The 13,388-nt window shown below is 48.7% G+C and overlaps 1 protein-coding gene across 3 annotated transcripts in view; it reads right to left on the reverse strand.

Moving 5' to 3' along the window:
- DOCK11 (dedicator of cytokinesis 11) overlaps positions 1-13,388 on the reverse strand; it is a 127,918-nt gene that overhangs the window by 64,990 nt on the left and 49,540 nt on the right. For 2 of the 3 annotated variants that reach the window (XM_074962759.1, XM_074962761.1), the window contains exons 7-14: positions 11,912-12,046; positions 10,117-10,294; positions 9,684-9,763; positions 7,913-7,996; positions 5,321-5,461; positions 3,649-3,864; positions 2,629-2,763; positions 1,454-1,536 (exon numbers count right to left, since the gene is read on the reverse strand). In XM_074962759.1, coding sequence (XP_074818860.1) covers positions 1,454-1,536; positions 2,629-2,763; positions 3,649-3,864; positions 5,321-5,461; positions 7,913-7,996; positions 9,684-9,763; positions 10,117-10,294; positions 11,912-12,046 — 1,052 coding nt within the window. The remainder of the gene's footprint in view (positions 1-1,453; positions 1,537-2,628; positions 2,764-3,648; positions 3,865-5,320; positions 5,462-7,912; positions 7,997-9,683; positions 9,764-10,116; positions 10,295-11,911; positions 12,047-13,388) is intronic. The other variant, XM_074962760.1, reaches the window with a different exon arrangement.

Genomic DNA, 13,388 nt, shown 5'->3' on the forward strand with positions numbered 1-13,388 from the left:
CATCACCATCTTGGTTTAGGACCAAATAGCAACCTAGTGGTAGGAATAGGAGACAGTGGGATGAATTTACATCAGTGTCTTCAAGGGCGCTGCACTAAGGGCCAGCTTGGCTCGGTATATGTTTACCCTCAACGAAAGAATATTAGGGGGAACAGATCACGGTCTTTCTTCAGTCATCCAAGAGAATACTAATTAAGTGGAAACAAAGGGAGGAGCTGCAGCTAGGTGGCACCTCTTGGGACTTTCCAGAATTCCAGACTGAACGAGTTAACCTCCACCCCAAAAAACCCACTAACTAAAGGTCCAGTCCTGCAGCCCTTGTCTCCTGGGCAGAGTCACTGAAGCGGAGGGGACATGCATGCAGTCCCTTCAGTCCTTTCTTTGAAAAAGAACTACAGGGGCTACCAGATGGGATCAGACCAGTGGACCATCCTGTCCTGAGGCTCACAGTGTCCTGTACTAGCTGCTTCACAGACAGGTGCAAGACCTTGGCACTAGCAGTTACGGGATAACCTGTCCCCAAGGAAGTTCGCTCCTGACCACAGTAGGCAGAGGTCAGCTCACACCTGAAGCAGGAGGGTTTATAGCTACAGCTGGTTGGAAATTTTTCACCCACATGGTTTTGTTGAAAAATGCCATTGCTGTTGAAATCCAGACACCTCAACAAATGTGTTGCTTGTCATGAAAATTCCTGGGGGAAGGAAAATGCATTTTTTCTGTTTTGAAATTTTCATTTTGGGGGAAGTTTTGTTTCAGATTTTATTTTACTTTATGTTTTTCATTTTAAAAAAATATTTTCACATTATTTCTTGCCATGTCAGCAGTAGTGGTGCACAATATGACCTAATCTAAGAGCTGAAATATTCTATTTTATTTTTAAAATCATTAAGGCAGACACTACATCACAGCGATTGAAACATTTTCTTTTCCAGATCAAAGTGTCTCCTGTTTGTGTTCCAGTGAACAGTCTGGCCCTACTATTACTCTCATGGAATGAAAGAACATAAAAATATTACACATAAAAGTGAAAACAAAATTCAAAATGGAATTTCAGAATTCCAAAATGAACATTTTCCAAAACAGAAATTTTATGGGAATTCCATTTTCCCGGGAAATTTCAAATGTTTTTGTTCCCATATGGAACAAAAACAAATTTCAAAACGTCAACATTTCCCACAAAACGGAAGTTCCACGTTTTGACCAGCTCTATTTATAGCCCTCCCCAGAACTTTTGTTTATTTTATAATCTCGCTCTAGATCTAGGACTCCAGACAATTGAAATGCTGGCTCAGAAAGACAATACGTAGGGCCAAATTCTGCCCTCAGTTACACTTGTGCAGCCTCCCTGTCTTGAGGAGTTTGGCCCTTAACCCATCACCATGTGGCCTGATTTACAAACAACACAGACAACAACAACTTCAGAAGGACATGTGAGGATTTCAGGACAACTGACCTGGCAGCCCAAGCAAAGGGCATCCTGTACTGCCCAAGCCGACTACACACCTGCTTAGCCAACTTATGAACCTTCTGGGCAGTCTGGAAAAACAAGAGAAAGGATCAACAAGGTGACAATGGGGTCACACCTTCATAGGACAAGAATTAAAGCGTGACAGCTGTGGGGAAGGAAAGCTCTCAGCGTCCTAGCAACATACAGCCAGGTAGCAAGTTCGAACATCGAAGCTGACTACCAAGGACTAAGACCATTGCGACTTCACGCCATGTCTATTTCACTGCTGTATGTGATCAGCATGCCGTTTAGGGCCCAGTTGTCTTACCAATTAGCTTCAATAACTCGTTAACCTGACAGAGCTAGAAGGACATCACTAGGGAGTTTCCAAATTTGACCTCCGTGATCCTGCACTAACCTACGCTGTATGCAAGGGGGTTACAGAGCCTTTACCACCCGGAGCCTCACCCCCCCTCACCCTGAAGTCAACCGGACTCTTTTCATTGAATTCAGTGGAGGGTTCAGGTCCCAGCTGGGGCACGTGCAATTCATGGCAGCTACCACTAGAGGGCCCCCAGATCCTGCTGACATTTGCACACACTGGCCAGCACACTCCCTGTGCACCCAAGCAGAGAAGGAGAAGGAGGCGGAGCTGTGTGCAGAGTGGGCGTGGCTATGGGGTGGGCCATATTCTGCCTGGTTCTGAGTCCCGCAGACTGTGGTGCAGGAACCATTTTCATTAAAAACAGCTCTTTCCACCTGCAGGAGCAACCCGAGGCAGCTGGTTGTGAGCAGGGCCGAGTCTCTCTTGTGCACGGCAATTCCACACCCAACTTAGGCCAATGCGGCATCACGCCCCGCACCGTTCTAGCGTGCTGGGGAAATAATTAAACTCATCTTAAAAATCTACCGCATGTCTCTGAACAGCCAAGCTCTGTTCTGAGAGCCGAGCTGACATCAGCTGTGATGCCAGTGCCCAGAGTGAGGCCAGAAATGCCAAGAGCAGCGGTCACCTTAACGGTGCAGGAAGAGCCCAAGGTTTGCCAGAAAGGACAAGAAACAACAATCCCCTGTGTATTTTCATGCTTCTCAGAGTATCACAAGCCGGTGGAGACTAGCCAGCTCCAGGTTATCAGAGGAGTGGCCTGCAGTGCCCTTTCGGAGACCTTGCCATACATAACCTTATCCGGTACCTTCCCCGGGTCGGAGTTCTTGATGTACGGGTCCGCACAGTGTGTAATGCTGCCTTGCAACACTTTCTCCACACGGGCAACAAGAAATATCTCCACATGGGGGTTTGCCACGGAGAAAACTCCCTGAAAGTGAACGAACAGCAGAAAGTCAGAGGCAATTACTCCTCCCACGGCCGCGCTTTCCTCCGGCTCCAATCAGAATGGAGTGACAAGGTGGTAACTTCCCTGCTTTGGCACTATGCAGATTCATGGCACATGTCCATTACTGACAGGGCAGTGGGGCCACGTGCCCGGTTCCAGCAGGCTGTCACGGTCTGAGCCCTGCCAAAGCCTGAGAGGCCACTGGGATGGGGCAGGCACTTGGTACTTCTCAGAATTGGCGCTAGCTGCGGGACTTGGAAGGTTAAATGGCTCATCAGCTCTTTCTATGAGCCCCAAGCGTGGTAAAAGTCAGAACCGTTTGGGTTCCCAGCAGAATGCGGAGCTGGGTGGAGGGGATTCAATAATGAAACCTCCCTCCCCCTCAAAGAAAAGCTACAGCGTATGCTTGAATTATGGACTGGGAGAGTCAAAGGTGCCTCCAGGAGGGAGATGCCCAGCTTCCAGGCACTTTCACTGGCTCCTTCGCAAATCCCAGGTGGCTACATTTCAGGCAGAGTTGGTGACATTTTTTGAATTTCAAAATGTTGATAAAAATCAGGAAAAATGTCTACAACTTTTGTTTGCATGTTTTCTCAGTGATCATTCAGGTAACAGAGTGTCATGGGCGAGCGAGGGCTGGATAATTGGGACTGTGCTCTTCGGAGCACGGACCATCTTTTTGTGCTGTGTGTGTACAGCACCTACCACAGTGGGGTCCTGGTCCATGACAAAGGCCCCTAGATGCTACAGCACTCCACATAATCAATCATGTGCTGTACATTTTCTGAAGAGTTGCAACATCATCAAAGCTTTTTCCTTGCACATACCATGACAACAAGGAAAGAAAACAGGAAGTCAGTTCCTCACCTGCTTTATATAGCGAAGGTGAGATTCGGGAATTCCGTGAATGAGGTGCTCATTGGTCGAAGTCCCCTTGGGGTGACTGTCACCAGTTGCTTGGGTGGAGCTGTCCAGGAGCATTTCACGGACCGAGGGAGGATTCAAGTCGACATGGAAGTCAGCTGAGATCTTGCAATTGTTTTTTACGTCAAATAATGCCAGGCTGATGAAGAAAGGCTCGACCTGGGAATTTGAATGAACGTTCTTGATAAAAAGCCTGGTACATCTAGGTGTACGTGAAATTCGTTGCCAGATACACAAGTGTGACCTCTGTTTCTTTGAGTCTCGGTTCAACTCTGAGGATGAAATTCACCCTTCCACAAGGACTGTGCACCACTTACAATCTGTGGAGGCCATGTACGCAGGGTGAATTTCACTGTGAAATAATTACATAAGTAACCAATAGTTTATTTGCTTCCAACTATCCAAAAAAAGCACTCTAAGGCCACAGCTTTGCTGGATCTTCTTGCATTTGTATCTAGTAAAGCTGAGCAGTGCCATTTTAAAATCACTGACGTTAACAGACAGAAAGAAGAGGAGCGGGTTATTTATACAAATGGTGGAACATGAATGTCAGGAAGAGATGAAAACACTGATCAGCCTGTAAGAGCTGTTTGAAGGATGTAAGTTCAGTATAAGGCTATGTCTACCCTAGCCATTTTGTCGGTAAAACTTTTGTCGGCCAGAGGTGTGAAAAGAACATACGTTTCACCGACAGAAGCGCTGGTGTGGACAGTGCTATGCCAGCGGGAGACGTTCTCCCGCCGACATAGTTACCGCTGCTCACAGGGGGAGGTTTGATTATGCCAGCAGGAGAGCTCTCTCCCATCAGCATAGAGCAATCACTCGGGAGTCCTGACGGTGGCGCAGCTGTGCTGCGGTAAGGTCTGTAGTGTACACACAGCCTAAGAATGTGTATTTTTAGCATGTTACTTCACATCTCACAAAGTCCCAAAGAACTCAGTTCTGAGTTGCCTGACTTCAAATGGGTTCTAGCAAGAGACTCTACATATTTCTTGGCACGTCAGGCAGAGTCACACAGAGAAAGCTTCCAGCATAAACTAATCACCTTTCCCTAGCTGTTCTCACCTTGCATGTGAACTGTCTGAAGTGAGTTCCACAATGGGGGACTACATCAGACCTCATGCTGGACTTTTGTAGCTCCAGGCCTTGACAAGTAGCAACAATCCCATATGTTTTTGGTTCAGAAAGATTGTAGAGGACAAAGCTACCACGTGAAGGTAAGACTGCAGCGTGCCTGATCCAGCACTGAGCTGAGCAGTGACGTACATCTCTGCTATCTCCAGGCTTGATTCTGCAGGCTAAAATCTGAAGTCCCCACTGGCCCTGGGTGCATCAGGACTGAAGTCTCTGTTAGCAGTGTCTCCATCCCGCTCCGTCATATTGGTGAAATACTGTCACAGTGATGCCAACTCAGGCTCCAGGCCTACAACGAGCTCTGTGCCAGTCGACCCCCTGTGTCAGTCCACAGGCCACTGGGAGCAGAATTGGGGCCTAATTTCTTTTCCCAGCTCCACCCCCGGTCAGTGTCTGTTGCTGATCAGAAGAAACAGGAAGGTAACTGTCTATGTCTAAGCATAGCTCCAAGAGAAGAAAGGATGTATGAAAATATGCATACGTTTGTGGGGGCGCCCTCGGATCGGTCACAGATGTGAGCCAGGACGTTGAAGGTTAAATCACGACAATTCACCAAAAAGCGCCTGGTGCACTTTTCCTCAAAGGGCTTTACGTCTGGCTCAATTCCAGAGAAGTCCAGCCTCTAGGAAACAAATGATACACAGCCTTGAAAACGGGAACTTCACAAAAATGTTACGGGATTACCTTATAGCTAATGCTATTTTACCATCATTAAAAGATGGTATAAAAAGTGAAAGACATTTACAAACTGAGAGCCCATTTGGTGCCTGTTATTCACATGCATTAAGGACAGGAATTCATAACTGTGTACTGATTTCTGGCAGTCTGGTTTGTACCGTACAGAGAACTAAATCAGTTCTGCTCTCTGCCTTTTAGTTGTAACCTTGAGGATCCACTCAAATGTCCAAACATAGGGAGCTTGGAGGTGAAAACAGCGTAGGTGCAGCGGGAATGCTCAAAGAGTTTCTACCACTTAGCAGGACTCGATTGGTTGACGAGATCATTCACATAGTTAATAGACAGAGCTGCCAGAACCAGCAACAGCTCACAAACTGGAAGACTTTTTGATAGGCAGCAATGACCAGCCTGGTTATAAACAGTCAAGATGGGCAATTGATTTAGATTTGCTGCAATAAAACTCAAGCCATCTTGAATCCAGTCACCTCCTCCATAGGAGGAGGCCCAGCTAGTCCTGTCACTGGTTTGTGCCCACACAGCGACCATTCACAGACAGTGCAGAACGGGAAGAAACAGACAAGATGACTTTTAGGCATGACCCTTAACCAGACCCATCTTGCTGTGTGGCAAGGACGTAGGACTGCATCCAGAACATCAAAATAACAGTGTGTTGAAGGGCTGATGTACATGCGATCATTTCCCCCCAGTTACTGAGGAGACCCGTGGTATAGCTCCATGAGGGCTGTTTTCCCCCTCTGAGTAACCTAAGCAAATATAGGCTGCAATCATTAACTTATTTTAGAAAACTATTTCTGATTCTCTTTCGAGCAGACAGTAGACCCTGCCCTCTCTCAGGCCCATTGCTGCGATCACATAATTGCTTCAACATCAGCCTGACAAGCGTGTAAACACGCGCCACAAAACTGAACTTGTGTCCACGATCGCAGACATACCAAGCCGCAGAACACACGGGGTCTGCTCTGAACCAGAATCAACAGACCTCTTTGTGCCCAGGAGAAGGGCACCATGAGTTCAGTGACAGCCCAGCCAATAAAGATCTTTTGTACTGTACTGTCAAGGATGTTCCCCTTCTGAATCACACGACTAGTATTTTGGGGTGTTGCCAACAGTCCCTTTTTAAAAACAAACCTCATGGCTGCCACAAGGGATGTAGAGACCCCGGTGCAATCATCCTAAAGAAGGCCCGAGAGGAAAGTTTGGTTTGGTACAAGAAAGACTCTTGGGAGACTCTGAATTTTTCCTGTTAAATCAGAATCCTCACCCTCCTGGGCTCTAATAGATCATATTGACAAAAAGAAAAGGAGTACTTGTGGCACCTTAGAGACTAACCAATTTATTTGAGCATAAGCTTTCGTGAGCTACAGCTCACTTCATCGGATGCATCAAGCCCTCCTTTTCTTTTTGCGAATACAGACTAACACGGCTGCTACTCTGAAACAGGTCATATTGAGTTGAAGCTAGAGAAAATCAGAAACTAGGAAATAAACGGAACAGGTTTCTAAAGTCGTGTTAACAGCAGCAGCTTATTCCCTTTAAATCTCACGCGTGCCTTCAGCTCCGTCCCGCTGGCCTCAGGGACCGAGGAGAAATGCTAGCATGCATGCCGAACCTTCCTTTTGCCATCCTGGGGAGGACCTCGGGCCCCCATCATCCCACATGGCGGCTCTGCTGGAGCTGGGGCAGTCTCTCTCTATTCCCCTGACTGTGCAGTGGACAAAGTTGTCCCTTCTATTCCAAAGGTACTGAGCTCAAGCCACATTATCATTGTGCTTGTATCAACATTTCTATTAACTCTTTCCTATCCGTGTAAACAGAGATTCATTCTTGCCACTTTTCCACGGCCCAAACTTCAAAGTTCGTAAAGAACAAATTTAGAGACAAACAGATGTGTTCCCACAGCCTACTTAAAGAAGGGTCAGCTGTCTACATGGTCAAATTAAGGGCTATCATGGAATCAGACTAAGTCCCCGGAAAGGAGCAGTGGGGAAAGACCAAATTTGGCATTCTGCAGCTGTCAGACAGGAGTCTGAACAGGGAACAGCCTCTGTGGTTTGGGAGCTTCCGTGTGCCAGCAGCCATCAAGACTTCCTTGATGTGAGAGGTGTTCTGAGCTTTGGTATCTCCAAAACCCAGAACCTGAGCGGCTGGCATATCTCACAAGGACTCAGCAGAGACATGGGCTTGCTGCTTCTCTCATAGGCCTTATCTGTAGAGGTGACTTGACTCCCAGTCATTTTACCGTCTTCCTACAAGTCCCATTGCTGCCGGAGGTGACCACAGCCACCCAAGGAAGGAAGCAGATGACACCAAATGGACTTTTCAGAATGGCTGAACCCTGGAAGACTCTAAGGGGGGGGGGGGGGGCAGAAATTACCTGGACTTCCGAGTCAAAGGAAAAGAGGTTTTGTCGTCCATCATTTCTGCTTAGTTTATTCAGCTGTTCAGTTTCTCTTCCATACTAGGACAAGGAAAGCATTGACATTACTGAGGAGACCAGGCCACAAGAGAAGCAAGTGTTTGTCTTTGGGAGGAATGGACGCAAAATGTAATAAAAATGAAGAAATCAATATTGTTCAGAGCTGACTGATGACTGGTGCCCTGCCGCACCACCAAACGCCGCGCCGGGAAACAGGAGGAATCGGGGACCCTGTCACATAGCCAGGCCATGGGACATTCTAAGTGACACAGCCAGCTGGCTACCAGATACCTGTACCTGGCCTACACAGAGAGTAGTGACGAGCCATCCCCACCCTGCCAAACAGGAGTGAAGCTGTCAATATTATTGCACCACTTTGGAGGCCAATCTCTTCTTCTCCCCTCTGCACTGCATGTCCCTGGGGTAGATTTGGCGACCTCTTGTCCCCGCCATCTCCAGATGCATCCACTGTCCCTTGCTCGACGCCCTCTCCCCCAGCTGAGTTATCCTCTTTTGTGGCTTGGGTGGCACCTTTTACCTTGATGACTCAGGTCAGTTACCTCCGATCCTTCCACTTTCCCACCCCCCACATCCACGCTCAGGCCACGTCTTCTGGGATGTTTGACACGCCCAAACCTGAACTTCTCGGCTTGCTCCCCAAATCACGTCCCTCCCGGCCTTTCTCCATCGCCATCGGCAACATTCCCATTCTCGGAGTCACTCGTGTCTACAGCCTCATGGCTGTCTGACTCTTCCCCTCTCTTCACCTCCCGGCTCTCACCAAATCCAGCCACGTCTCCCTCCACGGCCTCTCCCTCCGAGATCCGCCCTGTCCCCGCCCACAAAATTCTTCTCTGCAAGCCCTCGTTACCTCTCCCCAGAACTTCTGCGGCCTCTCCGCCTCTCATCTCATCCGCTCCAATATATTCCACGAGCTGCAGCCCAAACGGCTGCTCTGACCCTGTCCCCACTGGGTTTCAGACTCCTCACCCTGACTCTGAAGGCTCTCACACAGCACTGCTCTGGGATGCACGTACCCCTCATCTCCTACTGCACTCCCACTCCCTCCCACCTTTCGGAGGCCTCCAGCCCCTTTCCAGCTCTGTGCCACAGGGCCGGGCACACGCGTGGCTCTGTAGGAACCAGCACTGGCAGAGTCTCCTGCAGCTCCCTCCCATGAATAGCTCCCCGAAAGGAACAAGAGCACCAGCTCAACAGAGGTTCTCAGACTGAGGCCCTGTCTTCCTCCTGTCTGCAGCTCCTTCCAGGTTTCTGCTCCAGCCTCCTTCTTCCCTGCCACTCCCAAAGACACGGACCCTCCCCCCAATACCCCTCCCCCTGCCCTCTCCTGGCTTCAGCCCCCCCTCCCGGGGTTCTTTCTCCTATCCCTGTCCCAGCAGCTGGCTCTGGGCAGCAGCAGCGGCGGTGGTGTGCCCGAGTTGGGATGAGAATACAGGCAGCTCTTTATGCGGTGGCCTCAGCAGCAGACCTGGGAGCAGCTCCAGCTCGGTGCTTTGAGGCACCCTGATGGGATCTGTACACAAGGAGGCGAAGCTGGCGCCAGCAACATCCCGTGGCTGCCCAGCTCTCCCCAGAGCACAGCTTAGGGACCTCTGCTGTAGGGACCTTAACCTCAGTCACTTAACAGTGTCGAGTGGGAAGTCCCTTTGCAGTGCCAGCTGCAAGTTAGCTGTGGGAGTTGAGGAAATGACCACTGTGGACACAATACCTTCATCAGCTCAGGATGCATGCTTCTCTCCAAGCTCTCCAGGATGTTTTCCGATTTCCCTTGGCTGCTCGAGTCATCATCTGTGAAGTCATGCAAAGCAGATGTTCCAAATGACAGCAATGGTGCCTTCTAATCCCATCAGGCCTCCGGGCTCTGCTCCTGAGCCGCTCACTTACAATAGCACAGGGACAATTTATTGGCGCTCTTGAGACGCTGCCATGGGTTTCCCATCCAGCAGGAGAGCCAAATTTCAAATCCACTTTTATCCTACCCACTACAGTGTATGTGCTACCAGCCAAATCTCAGCGTCAGCATTTACTTGCTACAATGCCTATTTTTAATGCAAGAAAGAATGTAAACACCTCCATGCTCCCTAACGACGACGTCAGCGCCGGAATGGTGAAATGAAAGATCTAGTGATTTAAAGACTGACCTTGTACCGACTCCACTGTGTCTTTCCTCTCTTGCACCAAACTCTCCGTATTGATCTGAATGATCTTTTTCAGAGTTACCAGCCACTCCTCCATTTCCTGTTCACTTTCGGCTGCCAGATAGTGGCTGTACTTATCTAGCATCTTGAGTTCAAATGCATAGCGGCGCATTTTGGGGCACTGCACAAACAAACAAGAGAGCGGGCTTCGCATTACACCTCATTAATACTGCCTTCACTTTAGAGCTCAGCTCAGTGCAGAGCTATTAGGAAGCTTCTCCCAGACGAAACATACTACGCAAAAATAACACTGTTACAAATGCCTTACTTCCATAGCACCTTTCATTCCGGGGCATTCCAAAGGGCAATCACTAACTGCACACATGCACTGCTCAGCCCCACTGACATGCGGCTAGCTCTGGGGTGGAAAGTAGCAAGCAGCCAAGGTGCAGCTTGTTGCACACTAGTGTGAAGGGAAACTTGAGCCAAAGTCACAAGAGAAAATTCCTTCACTTATTAAAAAAAAGTGCCATGGAAGCTTTACAGCACACCCAGGAGCTTGATTTTAAAGACTCGTCCAACCCACCAAGTAGAACTTCTGTCCGGCGCTATAGCAAGAAGCATTAATCAAAAACCAAACTAACATGGTTTCATGGTAGCTCACTTTTCCAACCGCTGCTTGTCTCATAGTAGCATATTCCAGTGAGAAGTCTAGGCAAATCCCATGATGCAACATGTAAAGTACAGTCCATGCCGCCCAGAGTCACGACTGATGGCTAGAAGGAAACTACGGAAACTCACTTTGGAACCTGCATGGACTCTGCACTACTCACCTGAGCATTAGCCCAAACCCATATGCGCCCTGTGAGAGCTACACAATAGACAGAACAAGGTCCGGAATAAAAACTGTCTTCAGAAGCTGTGTTTTTCCATACACTGCTGCTAGCGCATGTGACTAATGCCTGATGGACCTTTCCAAAGCAGGGTTTTTTACATGATCAAAGTACTTGGCTGAAACAGTTTTCCACAAAAGACACCATGATGTTGCAATTTGGGGACATTTTCCACTACCACTCTTTACCATTCACCACTCCTCCTCCTCCTCTCTAACAAGAGCTACAGGAAGCAAACACAGCTCATTTGCATTCTCTTATTATTTGTATTATAATTGTCCTCCAGCAAACCACAGTGTTCAAATACACAGGAAGAGACTCTACCTGCCTGGAAAGGCTTACAATTTTAGGCCCTGCTTCTGTAACCCTGTGCACGGGTGAGTTATTTTACACGTGTGAGTAGTCCCATTGAATTGTGTGTGTACAGGATCCGGACCTAATTTAAGACAAGAGACAACCAGTGGGTGCAGACAGACAGAGAGGAAGGCAGATGAAGGTAACACTGGGGTGAACATCTGACTGCACAGAATAGTTTCTTGCCCTCAATCTTGCATGTACTTCAAGCACCTTTAGTCCCATTGAAGTCAACGGGGGTGCCTAGAAGTCCCCCTCAGGGGACAGGGCCCCTTGGTGGTGGACAGTGGACAGTCATGAAGAAAAAGAGCTCATACAGTCTCAGTATGGATGGCACAGCCAGTTGGGGAACAGGCGGAAGGCCCGGTGGCAGCGAACCCCAGGTTTTACATGGTCACCGGTAGGCTCTGCCCACCCCCTGCTAGCCGCAGTGATGGCGTTGCTGGTCAGGCTGGCGGGTCGGCAGATGGAACAGGCAGAGCGCGCGAATGAGATTGGTGAAGCACACGTACAGGGGCGAAAGCAGGTAGGACTCACCCCGGTCAACCTACCTGAACAACGTCAATGCAAGCATCCAAGAAGATGCAGCCTTTGGATTCTTTGGAAATTTTCTCGTCTTTATAGGAATTCAGAATATAGGAACCATCTGGCAGTTGCGTGAGGTAAAAATACCGTCTCTTGAATACCTGCAAGAGCAGAAAGCCACTCTCATACAAGGGTCACTCTGTGCCACACATAGCCAGCAAGGCACGCATCTTCAGCATTTGGCTTCTCGGACACTGTATGATACCCCGCTAGGGAAACCAGATGGTCTCTCTGTGCTACACATTTACCAGGTTATTATTAAACCTAAAGATGTTCTCATACTCAGGCTTTGGAAGGCGGAAAGGACAGAAAACATGTTTCACAGGTCAGCACACTCACAGACAGGGCTGAAATACAACCCCCCCAAAGCTCCTGTGTCTCACACACCTAATTCCAGATTAGTTCCCTTGACCCTCCGTTCACCTCCGGCAGTTTGAGATTGTTCGCTCAATGGGGTAATTCAAAACTCCTTAGCAGGGCTGGATTCCACAACTAAAGAAGTCCCTCTCGGGCTGGCAATCTGAGGAATTTCCCCCTGGGTTAGATGGGCAGAGACCCTGGTGCGGGGGGTTCGCCTTCCTCTGCAGCCTGGGGCAGGGGTCACTTGCAGGTTTAAATTCGTGTGAATGGTGGATTCCCCGCAACTTGAAGTCTTGAAACCATGATTTGAAGACGTCAGTAACTCAGCCAGAGGTTAGGGGTCTATTACAGAAGTGAGGTTCTGTGTCCTGCAACGTGCAGGTGGTCAGACTAGAAGATCATGATGGTCCCTTCTGAGCTTAAAGTCGGAGTCTGAATCTGACCTGGCACCTAGTTCTGTCCTTCCGCACCCTCTCTGGGATGGCTCACTTCTGCAAGGTGCTGAGCAAAGCTGATCAAGCAAAGCACTTGAGTCTGTCCACAGCCCCACTGAAATCAATAGGATTACTCATCTGCTTAAGTGTTTTGCTGGATCATGATCAAAGTGCTCAGCACGTTGCAGGAGCAAGCCCTGAATTAATATCTTTGTGGGGGAAAGATGTGCATGATTACAGGCTGGGCCTCCCTTCCCCCCAATGCAGAGTCTTCATCCTGCCGGCACGCCCTCCCCTCCGCTGGCTCCTATCCCCTTCCGCTCTAAAAAGAAAAGCCAGGTGGTTACATTAGGGTCTGGACCATTCAGCTGAGCAAGCATCCGGAGAGTCATTCCACCACACAGAAGGTACTTCCAGAACCCTTCGTGATAAAGATCTCAGTAATAGTTGCAATCCAATTGTCAGACAGAGGTTGTAACAACAGCTTGGCAAACAGTCCAGTGACAGAATCTGAATGGGATCCACGCAACTGGTTGTGTTTCTTTTTGGAGAACACAGAGTAACTTTTATGGACCAGCCTTGGTTTAGTTTCCTGACTCATTCACTCACCCCTAAATGCAATAAGTTTGTCTTAAGTGTCTCCATACCT

This window comes from Natator depressus, chromosome 9, assembly GCF_965152275.1.
Source record: "Natator depressus isolate rNatDep1 chromosome 9, rNatDep2.hap1, whole genome shotgun sequence".
NCBI lineage: Eukaryota > Metazoa > Chordata > Testudines > Cheloniidae > Natator > Natator depressus.